The sequence below is a fragment of the Lampris incognitus genome, chromosome 1, assembly GCF_029633865.1.
Source record: "Lampris incognitus isolate fLamInc1 chromosome 1, fLamInc1.hap2, whole genome shotgun sequence".
In the NCBI taxonomy this organism is placed as follows: Eukaryota; Metazoa; Chordata; class Actinopteri; order Lampriformes; family Lampridae; genus Lampris; species Lampris incognitus.
This window is the reverse complement of record NC_079211.1, coordinates 17,982,887-18,003,642: the sequence shown is the minus strand read 5'-3', so window position 1 is coordinate 18,003,642 and position 20,756 is coordinate 17,982,887. Positions and strand designations below refer to the sequence as shown.

At 46.4% G+C, this 20,756-nt stretch overlaps 3 protein-coding genes across 4 annotated transcripts; all 3 read right to left on the bottom strand.

The window, feature by feature from the left end:
• Nucleotides 1-3,658: 3,658 nt before the first annotated feature.
• LOC130120984 (protein Wnt-8a-like) lies at nt 3,659-5,466 on the bottom strand. The gene is made up of 6 exons (XM_056289814.1): nt 5,402-5,466; nt 5,247-5,280; nt 4,957-5,086; nt 4,637-4,762; nt 4,403-4,545; nt 3,659-4,216 (listed from the first exon to the last, which is right to left on the bottom strand). Exons 1-6 carry the CDS (start codon nt 5,464-5,466, stop codon nt 3,659-3,661), a joined length of 1,056 nt encoding a protein of 351 aa, XP_056145789.1.
• A 683-nt stretch (nt 5,467-6,149) lies between these two features.
• LOC130114112 (protein Wnt-8a-like) lies at nt 6,150-13,662 on the bottom strand. 2 transcript variants are annotated; one of them, XM_056281888.1, is made up of 6 exons: nt 13,640-13,662; nt 8,077-8,110; nt 7,760-7,898; nt 7,434-7,559; nt 6,860-7,002; nt 6,150-6,716 (listed from the first exon to the last, which is right to left on the bottom strand). In XM_056281888.1, exons 2-6 carry the CDS (start codon nt 8,089-8,091, stop codon nt 6,150-6,152), a joined length of 990 nt encoding a protein of 329 aa, XP_056137863.1. In that variant the 5' UTR covers nt 8,092-8,110; nt 13,640-13,662. The 2 variants fall into 2 exon arrangements, with proteins under 2 accessions (XP_056137863.1, XP_056137854.1); XM_056281879.1 differs by lacking the exon at nt 13,640-13,662 and adding an exon at nt 8,216-8,286.
• Nucleotides 10,958-13,074, bottom strand: tmsb2 (thymosin beta 2). Its single transcript, XM_056281901.1, has 3 exons — nt 12,946-13,074; nt 11,754-11,857; nt 10,958-11,403 (listed from the first exon to the last, which is right to left on the bottom strand). Exons 2-3 carry the CDS (start codon nt 11,851-11,853, stop codon nt 11,366-11,368), a joined length of 138 nt encoding a protein of 45 aa, XP_056137876.1. The 5' UTR covers nt 11,854-11,857; nt 12,946-13,074; the 3' UTR covers nt 10,958-11,365.
• Nucleotides 13,663-20,756: the final 7,094 nt, after the last annotated feature.

Genomic DNA, 20,756 nt, shown 5'->3' with positions numbered 1-20,756 from the left:
AGCACAATACATACATCAACAACATTCAACAACAACTCCACATATTATCACGAACAATACAGTTACACAATAACAGAAATAAGCATATCAGGCGTAACAGATGAATGGTGGTGTTTATGCCAATGGTGTGTGAGGAGGGACTATAGGGAGGAATTCAGAGTCCTGATGGCTAGGGGGGAAAAAAACTGTTTGCGAAGCGTTTGGTCTTAGTTGACAGTGCCCTTTAGCGCCTCCCTGAGGGAAGGAGCTGGAAGAGGTGATGAGCAGGATGTGAGGGGTCGGAGATGATCTTTGCTCGCTTTACAGTCCGGTTAGTATGCAGAGATTCAGCTGAGGGGAGTGGGTTGCCTATGATTTTGGATGGCTTGCTGACAAGCCGCTGCAGTTTTGTCTGTGTTTGAGTGTCGGTGCCACCGTACCGTACTGTAATAGAAGATGTTATGATGGACTCGATAATGGCTGAGTAAAACAAAAGCAGTTGATGTTTGATCCGGTATTTTTTAAGCTGCCTAAGAAAGTAAGGCCTGTGATGGCCTGGCGGCCTGTCCAGGGTGCCTCCCTGCCTGCCACCCAGTGACCGCTGGGATAGGCTGCAGCATCCCCGTGACCCTGAGAGCAGGGTAAGCGGGTTGGATAATGGATGGATGGATCCACATAAAAAGGTTTACTTGGCTCAGAATGATGATTGAACAACATGTTCGAGTAAATAAATTAAAAGAAGTAACTGCAACGGAAACGAGATTAATATCCTTTCCTGTAACTTTTTTTTTTTACATTTTAGGTGTCTGTAAAGTGTATTAGTTCATATGCTAACAGACTGGTACTTTGCAGTTAAAGAGCATGTATACTTTTCTATTGGGAGAAAGCAGAATCATTATCAAGTGTCACTTCTTGGTGTATTAAAATCAAAATATTCCCTGCTTAGTGCAAATAAATTGTATTTTTCAACCTAGTTGATGTTATTCTACACACATAACAATTTTCTTCTGTGCCTTGTTCTTCCACGGTGTCCGTATCGACAGCCATTCTGTTCCACATCCCCTCCGTCTCGAGACGAACGTGTCCAAAAGTACGGTTGTTCATTCTCCATATCACCCAAAAATTAATGATTAGTCTTCTTGACGTCTCTAACTTTTTGTGTGTAGAAAACTAAAAAACAACATGGCCCCACACCATATTTGGTCCCGTCATAAAAAACACGGGTTAGAATTGCCTCTGCTCCTTAGATAAGGGTGGTCTCGGTGAAGCAGTGGGGGTCCTCTTGGCTAACAGAGGATGTGAGACATGCTGTATAAGTGCTTGTAATTTGCAGATTAGGCCTATCTGCTAACATGGAGATTAGTTCTTTCCCCAAATAGCTTCCCGTAACATATCTCTGAGAAATCCCAGTCCTGGAACTGTGTATCGAGATTGTGTAGAGAGATTATATTCGCCTCATATGCAGTGTTCTCCCCTCCCACTAAAGGAAGTAAACAGTTATGACCCAAATGAACCACACGTTATCGAAGCCTGTGTTGTCAGCCAATTGTGTTTGCACATGCAAAACATTTTGTGTGGCCATGCCTTACCAGAGTTTTTTTTTGAGAAGGTTGATGAAGGAAATAACGTGTTTTTTGTGTGTTATTTTGAACAGGTTAAGTTTTGTATTGTTTTCATATTCAAAATTGTAAGTTGCTCCTCCATGTTTGTGCTGTGACAAGCCCGCATACATGTGTTAAAGAGCCCGTGGGGGTAACCCAGCCTCTGCTGGTAGTCTCACACCCCAGTGAGGGAGAAAGGGCTGATCCATCACACAGTCACCCCCTTCACTGCCATACTGAGGCCTTCTGTCTGGCTGAACCCCGGGGGTCCCTGACGGGGATCCCTGCCCCTGGCCTTCCTGCTGTTTCAGAACAAAACCCCATGCAATGCAACTGTGGATGAGACAGCAAGTCTGTGCTGTGATTTAAACCGGTGTTGGGCATTTGTCAAGAAGGTTTCAGCTTAGCCCATTTGAAGATTCCAGTTTCACCTTAGTGCATCTGGAAAAAAAAGTTAAAATAATTTAATTCTGAAAAGACTCCTCCTTACTGGAGATGTCTTGAGAGTGGGATGTTAAAATAACTGAGTTGTGTTATTTGAAGGGAGCATATGTGTTTCATCCGTCTCACAGCAACTCAACATCATGTAGGACCAGTATGGCACTGGTAAATAGACCCAGTGGAGGAGGGCTGGCCAGTCAGGGCGACCACTGAGGCCAACCTGCATTAACACACAGCAGGGCAGCACACACACACACAAAGGCAGCCAGACAAATGGAGAGGAGAGCCCTTATGTTTGCACTGTGAAAATGTCATGATCCATTTTGGCTAAAGTATCAATTTTATTGGCGTTTGTGGTCATAATTGAACAGCTTTACAAAAGGTTATTTGCCAGTCTGATCTTCAAGCATGTCAATTTGTCCGGAAAAATCGACATTTATCTCAAAGCAGATGTTCCCCCATTTTCTTGGACTGCCCACTTTGAAGGGGCTAAAATGCCTCCGCACATCATCAAAAGTAATGTGGCGGCGGTTCTCTATGACGTAACAAAGGTAACGGATGTTGACGTACTGCCGTTGTAACGAGTCCGGGGGGGACTATTTACATTGTAACGTCTCCCTTGACTCGCTGTATAAGGGGTCTATGCCAAGACAAGGGAGAACCAAACGACCCGCTTTCAGACAGCCAGACCCCCCCGGGCACACTGACCCCCCCCCCCCCCCCCCGTGAAAGCAACATCCAAGCCATTGCTCATTTATCTGAGGCAGTGGCAGATTTATAAGATGTCCAGCTGGGAGGGGGATTTTTTTGGGGGGAGATGCGGGGGGTAAGGAGAGGGAGGAGGAGAGTGAATGAATTTCTCAAATGTAGACAGTGAGACTGGGTAGGTGGGCGTTCTTCTAAAAGCCCCTCTCCTCTACACCTACTACATGCAAATTAGAAGATCATAGAAATAGATTTCCGCGCAAGGCGCAAGAGGGATAATTTGCAAAAACGTAAAATTAAAAAAAACGCAAACTTTGCGTGCGTTCCGATTGTCAGATGACCTCAGAGAGAGAGAGAGAGAGAGAGAGAGAGAGAGAGAGAGAGAGAGAGAGAGAGAGCCCTGCAGACTGCTGCTATTCTGTTGCAGGCTGCTTTGATTTATTGTGATGCATTTTGGTGTGGTCGGGTGAGTGGGCTACACGACCACCGCCATGGATTACCATGCCAAGTACCTCATTTAGCGGCAGGGACGCTTCCTTAATGTGTCTTTCAAAGCCTCGCGCGTTGACATCAAAGTGTGACTAAATCATGTTCGGATCAACACGTCGGCGAGGTGCGAACCCCAACATGTTACCCATGCCCCCCCCTCTCTCTTTAGTGTATTCACCCCTCCACTCTTACTCCGATGGAAAAAACGCGCTGGTGTTATGGCCTATCCAGATAGCAGGCCATCGCAATTTTGGATGAAACAGAGAAGTGGATTCAAGAGACTCTTGAAGGTGTGTGCCAGCAAGTCATTATCTTATAAAACAAGCACGTTACTTTACATTTTTTACAAAGATATTTAAAAAGTGCAAATCCAGGATCTGATGTAGTCTACTGATTGAACTCTTTTTCTTCCATGCCATTTGCCTCTCGATCGCGTCTTGGGTCTATTTGGGTCCTCGAAATCGCCTCCGGTAGCCAAATCCGTGGGCACCCTCTCTCCGTGCGCACACCTGACTGGCTATGACGCGAGAGCAGTCCTCGCACTGCACCTTGCAGCACCAGTGGAATTTGCAGTTGCAGCTACTGACCACCTCCGTGCGCCTCTCCTCCACTCTCAGCCCGCACTCCTGGCACAGCCTGCGGCAGCTGCGTCTCTCCCACTGGGTTAAGCCGTCCCCATGCTGCAGGCACTCCCGCCCCTCGGTGCCATGAAGCCCCAGGCTGGCATTCTTTTTGCAGTAGTCTGGCGAGTCATCCAGATAGAGGAGCTCCGCCTGGTCGATGTTGCTGAAAGCGTCCACTATGGCGCCGCGGTTGTCCGCGCTGTTGCCAGCTCTCACGCGCTTTTTGTCCATCTCCAGCTTGCGCGCCTGGCCGTGCTTGGTTTTTAAGTACGCGCCAATGTCCCTGAAGTCGGAGATCTGTGTCCAGCAGGTTTGGACGCTGCAGCTCTCGGACATGCCGTGGCATCTGCAGATGCGTTTCATCGTCGCCTTCACAGCCTGTTGACGACCGGAGCAAAACGTGTAGTTAGTTGTCTTTGGGGGGCGTGAACAGGTTGAATTGCAAAGAAACAAACACGTTTTAAACGAACGCTTAAGTCATGCAACTTGCACACCACGCACGAAGCATGCATCGTGAGCGCGGTTGTGTGTGTAGTGAGTGCACAGTCTCGCTGTGTTACCCACCAGCCGCCCAGCCTCGTTGTTGTGCAGGTTGACAGCAGCCCGAGAGTCCTGGCCAGTCTCCAGCGCATCCACATACTGTTTGGAGATCATCTCTCCGAACTCCACGTTGTCGCTGCAGCCACCCCATAACCAGCCGGCTCCCCCTGAGCACAAATCAGCACCGAAGTCAGCGTGCGAGGCGGATCACGTTCACCAGTGTGGTCTTTGCCAAATGTAATGTGGACGGGGCCTCACCGGTTTTGCCCTTCTTGGAGACATCGCAGCCGCAGCTCGCAAGTTCCCCGAGACTGCAGTTCCTCGTCAGGGCGTACATGACACCTGCTGCACTGATGGCGTGGACAAAAGACGTCTCTCTAGTGGCTGAGGGGACATAAATGAAATAAAGAACAAAACTGATGTAATGCAGTAATAACCATGAACCAGCTGCTGCACATAGGTGCAGAATCCCCGAGGTCAACAACTTACCAAAACTTAAACAGAAGGCAAGTGAACAACCGAAAAGGAATGTAGCAAAGTTTCGTGGAAAGTATACAATGATTAGCAACATGAAGTACCGCTTCGCAGTCCTTTCAGCTGGATGGCGCTGTCGGGACAGTTCCACCTGTCCCACGCGAACTGACGCTTACACTCGTCTATCCCGCTTTGTGCGCCCACCTGGACGCTGCTTGCATAGGTCAGATAGGCCTGAGAGAGGGAGAGGGAGGGAAAGTCTGTTGTTGCCACGAATGACACCGAAGAAAACTGCTCTCCTCCCTCCCTTTCAATTAATAGACATCATTAAACACGTCCGCCCTATCGAGGGACCATTCAACAGCCACTGAGAAAGTCAGGAAATTGTCCTTACCTTGGGTCCTGTCATGAGAAAGTTATTCAAGACCCTGGGAAGGAGAGAGCGCGCGCACGCACACACACACACGCACACGCACACACAAAGACTAAGATAAATCATATGCAAAATCTGACACGTGTTTAATACCACGTAGGCAGATAAATTCTTACCAGGCATCTCCCAGGCAGCTTCTGTGGTGAAAAAGCATCAGCAGCCAAAACAAGGGGTGGTCCATCCTTACAATATGCAGTGTGCTGTGCTACCCGGCAAGAGGAGGTTGTTGCCCCGGCAAGAGGAGGTTGTTGCCCCCAGTGCTTTGCAACTTTCTCTTGTTTGAACGACGGAACAAATGAAAAGTCTTTTTTGTCCGCGGGGCCCGCGAAGCTGATTGGTTGATGCTTTTAGGAAACGCCTATGCGCACTTCAAAAGAGTGTCATTATGCCGCGGTTTATTTTCTAACCTTAGGCTACACGGCACCATTGATACGGATAACGACTTGATCCCGGTCTCCTGCGGAGGCAGGGGGGGTCGTGACACCGGCGCAGCCAATATACAAGCAGCGCCATCAGACTTCCGGAGTTCCCATCCAAATCAAACCGAGACACGCGCATATCATAAAAAAAATATTTATTTTGACATTTCCAAGGCAGTAATACATTTAACAGGGGATAAAAGGGGGTACTTTCCAGGCAGGCAGGCCACAGACGAGCGATAAGGAGGAGGGAGCGAGCTCTGGGGAAGGAAAGCAACAACAGAATATTTATCAAATCAGATGGAATAAAGTGCATTTAAAGGGCATTAGCCGATGCCAGCCGAACACTGTTCCGGATTTGGCGACAAAAACAAAACATCCGGGATGCTGAAATGATAACTAATGGCCAGGCCTAATGTCTCGTGTTGGCGGTCGCCAACCGCAGTCATTGCTGGCGCACGCGGTGCCTCCGCTTGGTTTTGCTCTGCTGCTTCCGCCCTCTTCCGCTGCCAGCGCAGTAATGCTTTGTGACGACCTGTGCGCATCTCTCGCATTTCACCGTGCAGCACCAGTGAAATTTGCAGTTGCAGCTGCTGACGACCACGGTGCGTTTCTCCTCCACCCTCAAGCCGCATTCGTGGCAAAGCCTGCGGCAACTCCGCCTCTCCCACGGGGGGACAGTCTTGTCCCCCTGGAGACACTCGCGTCCTTCGGTACCGTGAAGTCCGAGGCTCTGGTTCTTGGTGCAGTAGTCTGGAGAGTCCTCCAGGTAGATGAGCTCCGTCCGGGCGATGCTGCCGAAGGCGTACGCGATGGCACCTCGGTTGTCCGCGCTGTTGCCGGCCCTCATTCGTTTCTTGTCCATCTCCAGTTTCTTGGCCTGCTTGTGTTTTATTTTCAGGTAATTCCCAACCTCCCTGAAGTCGGACAGTTGCATCCAGCACGTTTGGATGCTGCAGCTTCCGGACACCCCGTGGCACTTGCACGCCTTCCTCATCGTAGCTTTGATAGCCTGCCAAAGGGGGGTGAGATTTTTGGGGTTTGGAAATGTAATTGAAATCAACCTCCATGGATTACCTCGCTATCCCTCTTGCATTTGAATTTGTTTATCGTGCACTATTAAAGTATCAACGAGTAGTAAATGGGTTATTTTACCAATCTGCCCGCCTCGTTATTGTGCAGGTTGACAGCTGCGCGAGAGTCGTGGCCATTCTCCAGCGCGTCCACAAACTGTTTGGATATCTTCTCCCCAAATGCCACGTTATCACTGCAGCCGCCCCACACCCAGCCCCTGCCACCTGGTGATTCAAAACGTCAGAGTTAACGTGAGCCCTATACATCTTTTTTCTCGATTATTTGCATTGATTGAGTGATACGTGCGTAATGCTGGTGCGTGAAGTCTTTTCACACAAACCCAAACCATTTTATCGTCATGCATGCTCAATAATCCAGGTAGGGAAATCCCAGGAAGTTGAGTCAGTTCATCTGGACACAACGTTTATTGGGATAAATGTGTCATCGCTCATCTGAGTGACTTCGTCAGTCTCAGCTGACTGCAGGCATCCCCAACCTTACAAGCAGCAACTGCGCTGTTTATAGGTTGGGGACGCCTCCCACTAAACGTTGTGTCCAGACAAACTGACTCAACTCTCTGGCCAAAGCGTTTTTATTGATTATCTCTCTTTGTATCTGTGTTTTGGTATTCTTGGCTACTCAGAACCAACTCTACCCATCTGTCCTATTCTGGAGTCGTCACAGCCACAGTTGTCGAAGTCCCCCATACTACAGTTCTTGGTCAAGGTGTACATCACTCCCGCAGCGCTGATGGCGTGGACAAAGGACGTCTCCTTTGTGGCTGAATCGGGACACAAAAGAAACAAAAAGAGTTCGTCAAACTTTCTCGACAGACTTGGCACCGTAGTCGCGTAAAGGCCGCGCGCAATTGCCTTGCGTAATGAGTGCGTAATGACTGTGTAATGGACACAGTGGTATACGTCCTAAAACAAGTAAGTCATGCATCGGGACCGAACAAGTAAGTGAGAGTCATGTTGTTACCACTGCGAAGGCCTTTGTGTGTTGATAGTTGCAGGGCGCTCTCGGGGCAGTTCCATCTGTCCCATGCAAACTGGTGTTTACATTCTTTCATGCCACTCTGCGCGCCCGCTTGCACGCTGCTGGCATAGGTCAGGAAGGCCTTCGAAGAGAAAGTAAAGGACGCTGTTATTAACAACCAGGGCAACAAACAAGTAAAAAAAGCATCCATCTAAATATCTCAATATTATCTTTTTTAGTTACTATGATAATAACTTTTTTTTCATATTCTCATGCCCGAAGTGCAACGGCTACCCAGAATAAATAAATGAATAAGTTACCTTGGGCCCAGTCATGAGGAAATTGTTCACTGACCTACAGAAAAGAGACAACAGACACGCATTGAGGGAAAGTTTTCTAAATCACAAAAAAAGCACACGTCGTTCCCAAAACGACGCTGACAAGGGCCGAACGACGTACCAAGCCGATGCAAACAGAGACTGACAGCACACCGACAGCTTCAGGATGGTGAGGAGATGCCAGGGTCCCATAGCAGCTCTAGCTGACCTCTGGAGTACCAAAGGTATACCGTAATGTTTCAGGGGAAGAGAAGAACGTGCAACTGAACCCCTCTGGCACGACTCGTGATATTTATACCCCCCACCCCCCCATGCACCTTTGATTGACAGATTTGTCTCGTAAGTCACGTTTCACTGTGAAAATGCCCCGACAAGGCCATTGATTGCCGTGTCCTATAGACGGATAGGAGACGTCGGTGCATAGCTGCACTTCAAAGAGATGACGCAGACGGTTAAACAGCCCCCCCCCCCATTCACCTGGCGTTCCCAGGCCCAGGTCCCCGTATGAGTTTCCCACGAAACGAAACAAACCCACAACAACTGGTTTGATTTATCTGCCTTATGTCCATGAGGATGACGAGGATGATGGCGATTATTATTATGAAGTCTTAAGACACTTTTTTATTTTATTTTCATCTCACATCTTTGCAAATAATGCTGAGCTGTGTCAACGTGCAGCTGCATGTGTTGCATCATGGGAACCTGCTCCTTTGGGAAATGACACCGGTGTCCAAAGGGGATAAATGGCGACTACAAAGCAATAAAGTCGCCAAGCAGCGTGCGGATAGTGAGTGTTATGTAAATACAGCCTCACACATGGGCGACTTTGGCATCGGCGTGATAATAGGATAATAGATGTTTCCCTGGGAACGACCTGGTGTGAAAACAGTCTGCGGTTTACGAGGGTGATGCAAAACAAATAAGAAATAAAATGCCAAAACTTTTATTGCCGACAAGTTGGGAGGGTTTTCTTGCAATCGAGCTTCCCTCTCGTCGATTCATAGGTAAGGCTGTTCAGTGCGAAATCTGAAGAAAAAAAAAATAGAGTATTTGATTTTCATATCATCCAGTGATTGGGCTCTTTGCCTTTAGTGGATTACGTTTTTGAATTTGCACAATTATGATTGCATTGCATGTCTCATCAACGATGCTAGTTTCTGTCACTTCATATTCATAGGCTCTGATGCGACGTGAGGGTTGAGGTGAAAAGTGCATGCAAAAACAAATCGTTTACATACGTCAAATCCCGTAAAGTACTCAAAATCCCTGAAAACAATGAATCACTCAGTGCTAAAGACAATAAACGGGCCATCGGGCGACCATCGCTTAACAATAGAGGCGGGGAGCAGGTGAGGATAATCCCGGCTAATTGGATATGGAGCACATTCAACTACAGCGTGCCTGAAACCCCCCCCCCCCCTCCCAAAAAAAGAGCCTGTAACGAGCAAGTTAACGACAATCTCAGACACTCAGAGCCTCCTTGACCTACTGCATGGGTAAATAACAATAGTGTCTTACACTGGGCGTCATTTGACATGGGTGTTAGGGGTCCCATCAACGTCGAGACCGTCGTGGAGAAATCCCATCAGCTCACGTCTATTATGAATAAAGAGATGGCCTCACATGTAAGTGCAGATGTTTTATTTTGCGCTAGGATTGGTAGATGATTATGGTGATGAAGACTGCGATGATGAGGATGATCACTGCTGCTGCCAACTTTTAACGACACCATCCTCCGATCGTGTCTCAGAGCTTCGCGAGGAAGCGCAAGCGGGCTATTCGTCACTTTGCTTACAACAGCACAGTGAAATTCGCGTTAATTAAAGGGCTCCGGCAGACATTTCGGACACATTAACGCGTGAATGGGGATTTTGGGGGAGGAGGGTGTGCAGGATGAGATCAGTGGAGCTGTGAACGCTGAAGAGGGGGGGGGGGTCTGACAGGCTGAGGCCTGCTGGCAGGACGTCAGACGCCGGGGAGCGAGTCTGTGTGCCGCCCACTGCAGCGGCCTATAAGCAAGGCACACGTTGCCATAACAAACCAGGCTTGCTGTGTCGTTGGGGCTCGCGTGCACAACTTTTTAAAAGTTTTGACTCACGCTCTCACAGACCCATTCCTCAGGTTTGAGTCACATTTCCGGTGCTTATCTTTAAAATCATAACCATAAAGATCTTTAAAAATCTGACGCCAAGCATATGCAAATTGAAACTTTTATACACGTATTATCGAAGTAAATCTTCTATTTCTCATATTTCTCCCATATTCTATTTATTTCCTTTAGTAAAACAGATTACCTCTGTGTGGGTTGTATTCTTATACATATTGTTGTGTTTGTCACATACTAGCTCCTGCACACAATTGTCTTTTTATTGCAAAATGCATGCAACCTTTTATGGACATACATGAGATTATATCATACCTGCACTCCTTTTATTATTATTATTGCACATATATAAATGTAATATACAGAGAACACTAAATGCATCTGCACATTATATTTTGGGGTGTGTGTGTCACAGTGAGCGCCACATCAAGTCAAATCCTGGTATGAATTTACTAACTGGAATATTCTGATTCAGGTAACTAACAGAGCGGTCCATATCAAGATCCTAAATAGACGTTTTGGCTTGATTTGGGTCTACTTAAATCACATTTACCGGTGTAATTCTGTTTTGAAGACTGCTCCAGGATGTTATGAACTTTTATGTAATGTGCAACTGTTACATACAAACTTATTTACGGGATGCTTTGTCTCAAGGCTGTGCGTGACCATTCAGTGCTTCAGCATCAGGCAGTATGAACCAGAACATTGACATTAACTGCACTCTTTAACATAGACAGCACAATACAACATTGATTGGTTCCACTTATTCATATTTATTTGATAAATAAAAGTAAAAAGTTGATATGAAAACATCCCCCATGATTAGCATCTGATTGCTGATCCCTTTGTATCTGGGCAACTCCACCCTCTCCTAGCCTGAAAGCCTTCCTGTCTCTCTATGCTTCATCACTACCCCCATTCCCCACTTTGGCAATATAGGAGACATGGTGGCTAAAGGCTAGCAGTTCCAGATAGGCACCCAGGCTTAAGTTTTCCACCCCGATGATAGAGAGCTCCCGTGAGGATGCCATATACTTTAACAGCACCAGAAGGAGCCCTATAGCACCCTTATCAGAAGACAAAATGAGGGATTCGAATACTGTGATAATTAAAACAAAGTGCTTTTTGTGGCGGCATCTTGGCCTCCCGTCTCTTTGTGCTCAGAAGTCAAGGTGTGATGTCGCCTTTCCTCTCCTGCTCAATGGCTGGAAAAGAAGAAAGGAAAGCATGTCAGGGTCATGTGTTCCAGGGTGTACATGTGAATAAATATGTTGTTGTTTCATGGTAAGGCTACGTTTGAATGTGCCGTATGGAGGTTTGGTAAAGGGGTGTTGCTCATGTGGTGATATGTTGCAGAGATTTAATTTTGCACTGCTGGGACCTATTGACAGCTCTAGCTGCTGATGTGGGGAATGTTTGGCTGGAGTACAAGAATGAGAGAGGTGCAGAGGTTGTGCACAACTGCTGAGGAAGGAGGAACTCTTTCCTCACTATGGCATGAATGCACAGGCTTAAAGATGCATGTACACATGCACACATGGTGAGGGTCACTCACTCTCTTTAGTGGGCAGAGGATTTTTTTCTTTTGTCTCCGTCTTCTTGAGCTTTGTCTTGTCAAAGCGGGCAATCTCAGTCATGTCGGGCTTGTCAGACATTTTGCTGTGGGAGATAAAAAGAGGGATTGGTACCTTGACACATGGGTTTCACTTTCTCACTCAAGCCATTTTAGCCCCACAGGCAGGCCTATATTAGAGATGATATAAAATATAAAGAAGCAAGCATGGCATTTTGAAATCAGAGCTGTCAAACACTGTTGATGGCTGTGTTATATAACCTATGCATACTGCATGCTCATAAAGGGAGTGGCTGTGGGTTGTGCAGCGCATGCACAATCGCATCCACACATGTTCAACCTCGCTCGAGCTGCATTCTGAAATGCCCCCATCCACATACCCCTAACAAATATATATGCTGCCTGCAATTCGTACCGCACCACCCGGCTATCAGATTTTCCTTTCTCTCTGCTCTCCTTACTGGGGCTGGGGTCTTTGTTCTCTCCCTCCGCAATCTCTTTCTCTGCATCAGCCCCTGCAGCGTGCTGGGTCTGAGCAATGCTCCACAGAATTCACTGCAGTCTGCTTCCTGACCGAGCCCCAGGTCTGCCTAATCCATCTTGTACAGTCCAGCCCTGTCAGACCTGCTTTTGTCAACCAGTGCTGTGTCAGAGAAGGGTATGGAAATCTGACTATAGCACACTAGCCTGAAGCAAGTCATTTTCAGACCAAGCTAGTGTAAAATTAGTCTCAGGAGAATGAATTTGAGCTCTGCCAAATGGAAATAGTGTGACACAGAAATAGATATGCTGGGCTAATGCACAGAATCCTAACGCTCAAGCCTTAGCCAGAAATGTGGCATGGCGAGCCTTTTCCCTGTAACCCTGGGCTAGAAAAGATGTCTTTATCCAGCCCTGTTTGGTCATGTCATTGACTAAAGCGATTCTGAGTACACCCTCTTTTACCATTCGGCAGCACACCCAAAAGATGACAGTATTGTTCTCTTAACACTGCTTTTTAGCTTTATCATCATGCCTCATTCGCATCATTTTCCAGTGGACATCAGTAGTTAGCTTCCATCCACCCAGCCACACCCCAATCCTTTGTTTGACTCCCAGAGAAATGGATTCGGAGAGGGAGAAACAGAAGACACAACAAAATATAACATAATAACAAGAGATTGTCGTTTCTTACCAGCGTTCCACACAGCAGTGGGCCAAAATCCACCTGCAAAGAGATTAGGGAGGAATTGAGAGACGGAGTGATGGAGAAGGAAGAGAGATACGGAAGCTGTCAGAGTCTGCCGGTGTGTGCACGCCAGCGTCTGCACCAGGGTGTTGGTATAAGAGAGAGGGAGGAGAGAAGGGGAGGGGGAGGAGAAGACAGTAGAGGGATTAAAGAAAGAGAGGGAGTGGGAGAGAGAGCTTGGTCAGCTTTCCTTCCCGTTGTCATTATTCATGTTCCCAAGGGGAAAGATTGGAGGAGAGATACCTCAGCCTTGCCAATAGCAAACAGACATGCTGCTTACCTCATCAGAGCTGGGTTGTGACAAATTATGTAGTCCGTAAAATGTGTGCTGTTGAGTATTTTTGCTGAGTGAGTAGGTCAAGGACATATTGTGTAAAACGGTGGTGACACAATTTTGTGTGTTCTCGCTCTTGATGCAATCATGATATATAAACATGAATTTTATGAAATTGCACTTTGCTACCCGAATAACGCTATAAACTGACTCATAATTATATGTAAAATTTATGAAGTAAATAAAGCAGCCTCATGAGAATTCATTTATCTAACACTAACAGTTCCATGGTAAACCGTGCACTGCAACACAATATATCTCATTCATTGTGATTGTGGTATACAATAGCTCTCACATACTCTTTGCCAACTGTTACAACTATATTTTACGTGATTTTTGCTCTGCTTTGATTCATGGCCTCTAGGCCTCTTATTTACATATTTTCTTTATTCGTATACTCTTAGGCTAGGGGTTGGTATATCCTTGATTTAGCAACTGATCAAATGGTGTTTGATTACATCAAGCTGTCTAATAGGTTCTTGCTGCAGGTCCGCAGTCCCTTGCTGACATCACGAAACCCTTTGGTCAAATGCTGTTAATCTCCCCTAGGGTACTGTTACAGCCTGTCAATGCCAGGCACGGGGGGCGTAAGCACACTCATAGCTATTTCAGAATACCCATCTCAGGAAAGCACAGGAACGATGAGTCAACCTGACATCGACTCGACCTGTTATGGTCGCGAAGCAAGAAAGAGGATGTGGGTTGATATGCGCAAGTGTATTCATGTGCGGTATCTTATTACTGGAACACATATTTAGGAGATTAGAGGGACGTCACCGTGAGATCATGATCATATCTGTATTGTCAATTCCTCAGCAGAGCTTTCTGACGAGTTTGCAGTGACACCGAGTGGTCAAATAGCAAAACGGCTCCTTTACCTTTTTTGTACATAACGCTAGAGACCTCACTTTATTAGGAAGGGGGAGTGTGTAAGCCACTCACCTTGTTGTATTCGTTTTCCTTATGGAGTGTTTGCGCAGGGGAGACAGCTGAGAAATATTTGGCGCGACATTATTGCTGTCAATTTAGGACAAACGTAATTCTGGAGCAGGCACAACCGCCCCACTGAGTTTGAAGTTGCTCATGAAACGAGCGGAAGACTAGTCATTTGATGTCACACATGTGACTTTAACGGCACACACTGGCGGTGAATCCAAATGGTTAGTGCTTCAGCGCATCAGCCGGAACGAGGAGAGGGACGCGCTGCTCCGTGTGACGAAAGCGTTTGCATGCTTCTGATTGGCTAATCCTCTTCCTAACGCCTAACCTTAACCACTCAGTTTAACTGAGTGCCCAGAGCGTCATCAGTTGCCTGACAGCGAAACAACCAATCGCAGCGAAAGCGTCCCTGCGGACAAGCCACTCTAGCACCAACCGATCCCAAATATCCACCCTCCGGACTGAGTATAGAGGCAGACGAAACTGCGTTGCGTTTTTGATAACCGCCGCTAGATGGCGCTGCGGTAGGGCTGCCGCTATTTTGGACTAAAAACGCCAATGCGCTCCAGTTCAAGGGAGTGGCGTGTGACAGGGAGAAGTGCAAAAAGTCACTCATGGTTAGACTCGTTATCTTCTTGTTCTTGTTCTTCTTTCATTTTGTTGGTTAGACTCTTTATACGGATCAGAATTCACCACATATTACGCACCCAAAATCGGCGCATCTCACAGCCAAATCAGAAGTGCAACAGAACGTTTCTCAAAATAAGTCATCTTTAAATTGTATGACACTTACAGTATATATACTAGTGACATCATACCATCACCATACTAGAATTACCACGGAAGTTCCACTACTCACAATACCTGATTTGATACCATGGCAAAACCAGAAATTCCATTCAGGACACAAACGTTTATTTAAAAACATTTTCTATAAACTTAACAATTGAACAGAAACTTTGTGTGTTTTAAGCATATAGGCTGCATTAGTATTAACGTTACAAATTAAATATTGGCCTGTAGAAAGCCAAAAAATACTCATTTCAAATTAGAGGGCCTAATTTAGATATATTTAAATAACTAATTTAATAGACCCCCCCCGGTTCAGGGATGGTCCTGGGGGGGGGGGGCTAAGAGTACATCTGTCGCCACCATACAATGCTGTGATTGCAAACATTCTCAAATCCTCTGTGAATAGTACACATGGCCATTGTAACTCTAATGGTCACACCCATATTTGCACATGAAACTGGTCGTTGGTTTTGGTCGTTATGCAACTGTATTTTTTTTTATAAGGGTGAGCATACCTGCAGTCAGTTTAGACTGAAGAGGTCACTTAGATGAGCGATGAAACGTATCTGTCAATAAACATTGCATCCAGATGAACTGATTCTACCTTCTTCGATTTTCTTATCTGGATTATTGGGCGTGCATCAAGACTGATATGTTGATAGTACCGACAACTAAAAACGCTGGTATTAGGATCATTTTAAAAAGGCTGGTATTCATTTGGTATCTATGTACTGATTCTTGTGACATCCCTAATTTTATCCACTTGGTAATGTGGCTATCGAGTTGTGTAGAAGAATGGTTTCCAAACTGGAATCAGACAGACCACCGGGGTCCTTGAGAGGTCTGCTGGGGGTTCCCAGCAAAAGGACAAATAGATTAATTTCACTTTTATTACATGAACTTCCAGGGAATGTATCTTCATAGAGGGGGTTCTTTCAGACAAAAGTCCTCTCAAACACAGATCTGTGGTCTAGCGTGCATCTATTTTAGAGGTCCTTGACATGAAGAAGTTTGAGATTGCCTGGTTTCTCAAAATCCCAAGAGTGCTGGATTTTTCTTGCTTCCATTTATGTCCATTTTGCTCACTTTTTGCTCCTCTGGGAAGCGAGTCATAAAGTTGATTTGTCATGTCATATCATATCATGTCTTTCCATTTGTAACACTTGTAGAAAATGCAGGAAAGTAGAGACGTACAATTTCTCTCATTGACTACACGAACGTGTGTGTCTTTTGTTTTCCCTTGCAAAGCCAACAGCCCAAGCAACATGACACTGCTCCAACCAATCATTGCCATAGCTCACCCTGTCAACCAGAACCTATTATGGCGAATTATGTCCATAGAGTCTCCTACATACGTTTCCCCCAGAATTCACCACAATAAAAAAAAGTCAGTGTGGAGGGGGGCGGATGGCCCAGCCGCAAAGGCTTCGCCGAACAGGTGCGGAGGCTGGGGGGCTCAAAGGAGAGGCCTTAGGGACCCTGTGGTGGTGTGGGGGTAGAGTGGAGGGACCATAGGGGCCTTGTTAGGGGGTGGGGGCAGGGTAGTAGGAGGGCGCCCCCGCTGTGGGGGCTGGGCAAGTCCAACAGGTCAGTTCAAGTCCAGGTGAGCTGGTTTGCGGTGATCCACTGAAATACGCTCTGGCTTGTTGCCAACGTCCATGACAAAGTGCTTGTTCCCGGTCTCCAGGACGTGGAATGGCCTATTGTAGGGAGGCTGCAGGGGAGGCCGTGTTGCAAAGTGAAGACCGGCGCGAAAGCTCTGGCGTTATCCAGGAGCGTGGTCCATTGATGGGCTGCAGACCAGGGAACCGTGGCATAGGGGAGGAAATCCCCTGGGACCCATAGCGGCTGTCCGTAAACCAGTTCAGCAGACGAGGACTGGAGGTCCTCCTTAAGGGAGGTCTTGATGCCCAGCATGACCCATGGGAGCCTGTTGACCCAGCTGCTATCCTTGAGGCTGGCTCAAACAGCGGCCTTCATAGAGCGATGAAACCGCTCGCACAACCCGTTGGCCTGCGGGTGGTACGTGATGGTGCAGTGGAGCTTCACCCCTATACTCTCGGTGACTGTGTTCCAGAGCTCAGGCACAAACTGTGATTCCCGGTCCAAGGAGAGGTCAGATGGGGTGCCAAACTGGGTGACCCAGGCCCCGATGAACGCCTGGGCCACATCGGTGGACGTCGCCAATGACAGTGAGACAGCTTCTGGCCATCAAGTGGTCCTGTCCACCATGGTCAGGAGGTAAGTAAAACCGTGGGAGGGGGTCAGGGGGCCCACTAGGTCCAAGTTTACGTGGTCGAACCTCCTTTCAGTCACCGGGAACTGTGCCAGGGGGGCTCTGGTGTGGCGGTGCACTTTAGAGAGCTGACACTCCACGCAGGTGTGAGCCCAGTCTCTCACGTCTTTTTTTAGCCCGTGCCAGATGAACTTGGCCACCACTAGTCTTTGAGACGGCTTTTTGCCAGGGTGGGAGAGGGACACGCCGCCTCCAGCCAGTGGGAATGATTTCAACAGGAGAGCCTTGAGTGTCTCGTATTTATCCTGCTGTGGAGGAGTTTTGAGGAGGCTCACCAGTCTGGTTGCGGTTGAACTGCCGAGAGCCGACACCACATAAGATTATTTTGTGGCGTCCGGGGTGATTTCCCGCAATGCGAACTGCGCTTCTGTCTGGGCGAACCAAGCCGAGGCTGACGACTCCCAGAACGCCGGCAGCTTGAGAGAACCTGCATTAGTCGTCATGTTCAGAAAGAGTTGTCTCTGGAAACGTCCAGCAGACAAACGTCGGGGTCACCAATGTAGAAATTGCAGGAAAGTAGAGACGGACAATTTCTCTCATTGACTACGTGAACGCGTGTGTCTTTATTTCCCTTTGCAAAATCAACAGCCCAAGCAACATGGCACTGCTCCAACCAATCATCGCCATATCTCAGCCCATCAACCCGGAAACACTTTTTCTTAAAGCGACCAGAACCTATTATGGCAAATTATGTCCATAGAGTCCGCTACACACTCAGACCCCCCCCCTTTTTCTCCCCAGTTGTAGTTGGCCAATTACCCCACTCTTCCGAGCTGTCCCGGTCGCTGCTCCACCCCCTCTGCTGCAGACAAGGCTGCAGACTACCACACGCCTCCTCCGATACAGCCGCTTCTTTTCACCTGACAGTGAGTAGTTTCACCAGGGGGACGTAACGCATGGGCGGATCACTATTACCCCCAGTTCCCCCTCCCACCTGAACAGGCACCCTACCGACCAGAGGAGGCGCTAGTGCAGCGACCAGACCACATCCGGCTTCCCTCCCGCAGACACGGCCAATTGTGTCTGTAAGGACGCCTGACCAAGCCGGCGGTAGGACGGGGATTCGAACCACCGATCTCCGTGTTGGTAGGCAACGGAACAGACCGCTACGCCACCCGGACGCCACTACACTCAGAATTTATAAATCTGAACCCACGATTTGAAAGTTTTTGTTGTGTAATAAATTAAATTCCGAATGAATGTCACAATTTTCTGATTTGACACGTTCATAATTAAATAAATAAGTAATTAGTTAGCGTGTTTGTTTTCATTGTCCAACACATGCCATTTCGGTAGAGGCATTAAATATATTAAAATAGAATAGAAAGTATTTTGTTTTACTTTTGTACGTCACTTTATAGGCGGGACGTCTTACCGGCGCCATTTGAGTGCTTTGATAATACGGTACCTTCAGTCTAAAATTGCGCCCCCAAAATAACAATAGAGCCATACGTGCCCTAATTCAAAGAGGTGTTGTCTCTATCCCACATGTCACGGCATACTGGAACCGGTTTGGAAATGACATACACTGGAAGAAGGTCTGGATGCTTCCACATAAGTACCTGATCACAAATAAGATTAAAGAGGTGTCCTTTAAAATCATTCATAAATATTATCCCGCCAATCACTACATGCAGAAATGTAATAGAGTCGTAAACACGAACTGCTCTTTCTTTGTGATGAACATCCAGAAACAGTGTTACACCTATTTTGGCGCTGTTCTCACACCAAGAAATTCTGACATGACATTTGCAGATCATCGTGTCAAAGACTTTGATTTATTATGGAAGAAATCTGTTAATAATATTGGCAAATATTTTATTCACAAAAGTTAAATCCACAAAAAAACCTATTTTTTGTTGTTTTCTTGAAAGAAATTGAAAAATATATAAAACTTGTTTATTTTTCTACAAACAAAAAGGCTGTCAAAACTTTTAATTTATGTATGTCTTTTAATATCTTTGTGTAATGGAATGTAACGTACCCCTGGCTCCTTTGTTAATTATGTTCGTTCTGTATACTGTCCTCTTATACTAAATCTGTTGTGTTAATAAAGATTTGTTTGGGGGAAAAAACCCTTCAGTCTAAAATGGCGGCGGCGTGGCTCCGCTGCTGCGCGCCGATGTTGCACTGAAACCACCCAGCTACAAGTCAAATTAAGTCATTGTTGTGTTGCTAAGGGACCACTCGAAGACACACGTCTGTTAGCATACGCTTCTTTACTTGAACGACCCACGTCACACTCCTTCTCCCCTCGTACAGTCGCTTACATCCTATCTTGTCCTCTAGCTCCCCCTACTGTCCTCCAACTGCATCAACTCAAGACATCGCAGTCATACAATTTGGTAATGGAATACATAACGCTGTAATGCAAAATAAAGCACAAAACAGCGATAGTTTGCGTTTAGGAGACCATTTCTTCCTAAAAATAACAACCATATCCGCGTTGTATGACCAGCCAATCAATTGCATTGTGTGGTGTGGCATATTGGCCTTTGTGTGTTGTTGCTGGTACACTGCAAATAGAGTGGCGGCGTAAGTGTTTTTCGTCTAGAGCAGCAGGAGTGCATCCACTGGTCCTGTTCGTGACCGTGACCCTGTTGGAGCTGCTGATATTTACACATGAAAAGGGAGCTCGCAGAAATTTATGCAAATTTGTGGACTGTCCTCAGTGTTTGTCATACTCTTCCAGTGACCGTAGCTTTTGAAAGATCACCAAGTCCTGCCTGAGGTCCACAGGAACACCTTAGTGCCCTTGCTGTCGTCAGTAGTAACAATGCAACTGCTGGGCGGATTTCTTGTGATGCATTTAATGACGTTGCATCAAGAAAGATAAGAAATGCAGGGTTTATTTGGCAGTTGTGCAATTTAGTTTGTGTGTTTCTTGTGTGAAGTGCAATAGTGTAATAATCCGGATCTCTTTATATGTGCGTTATTATATTGTGTATTTGTGTGATATAGGATTTCTGCAATTTAGCTGAAATTGTGTTTTTGTTAAGAATAGGGTAATAGTGTAATACAATTCTCTTTTTTATTTCTGTGTACTACAGCTTGTTTCTATTGGTCTTTACTTCTTTTCAATATTTATTAGTCTTATTTTTTATATTTATAAAATTTTAAAGTTTGTGATTATTTCTTTGTTTTGTTCCAACTTTCTGAATAAAATTGCAGTTAGTGCAAAATGGTGCTTTTTTTAGCGGGGGGGGGGGGTCGCTCAGGGCGCCATACAAGCTAGAACTACTACTATTTGTATTGCTAAAAGATTCAATCCCTAAAACAAACACTTCCATTGTGTTGACCTTCTGTTTCTACATTCAGTTTGTTAACCTTTTGATTTGAAATGTTACAGTACCTGATGATTGGAAACGACTCATTCTCAAAGGTTATATCGAGCAG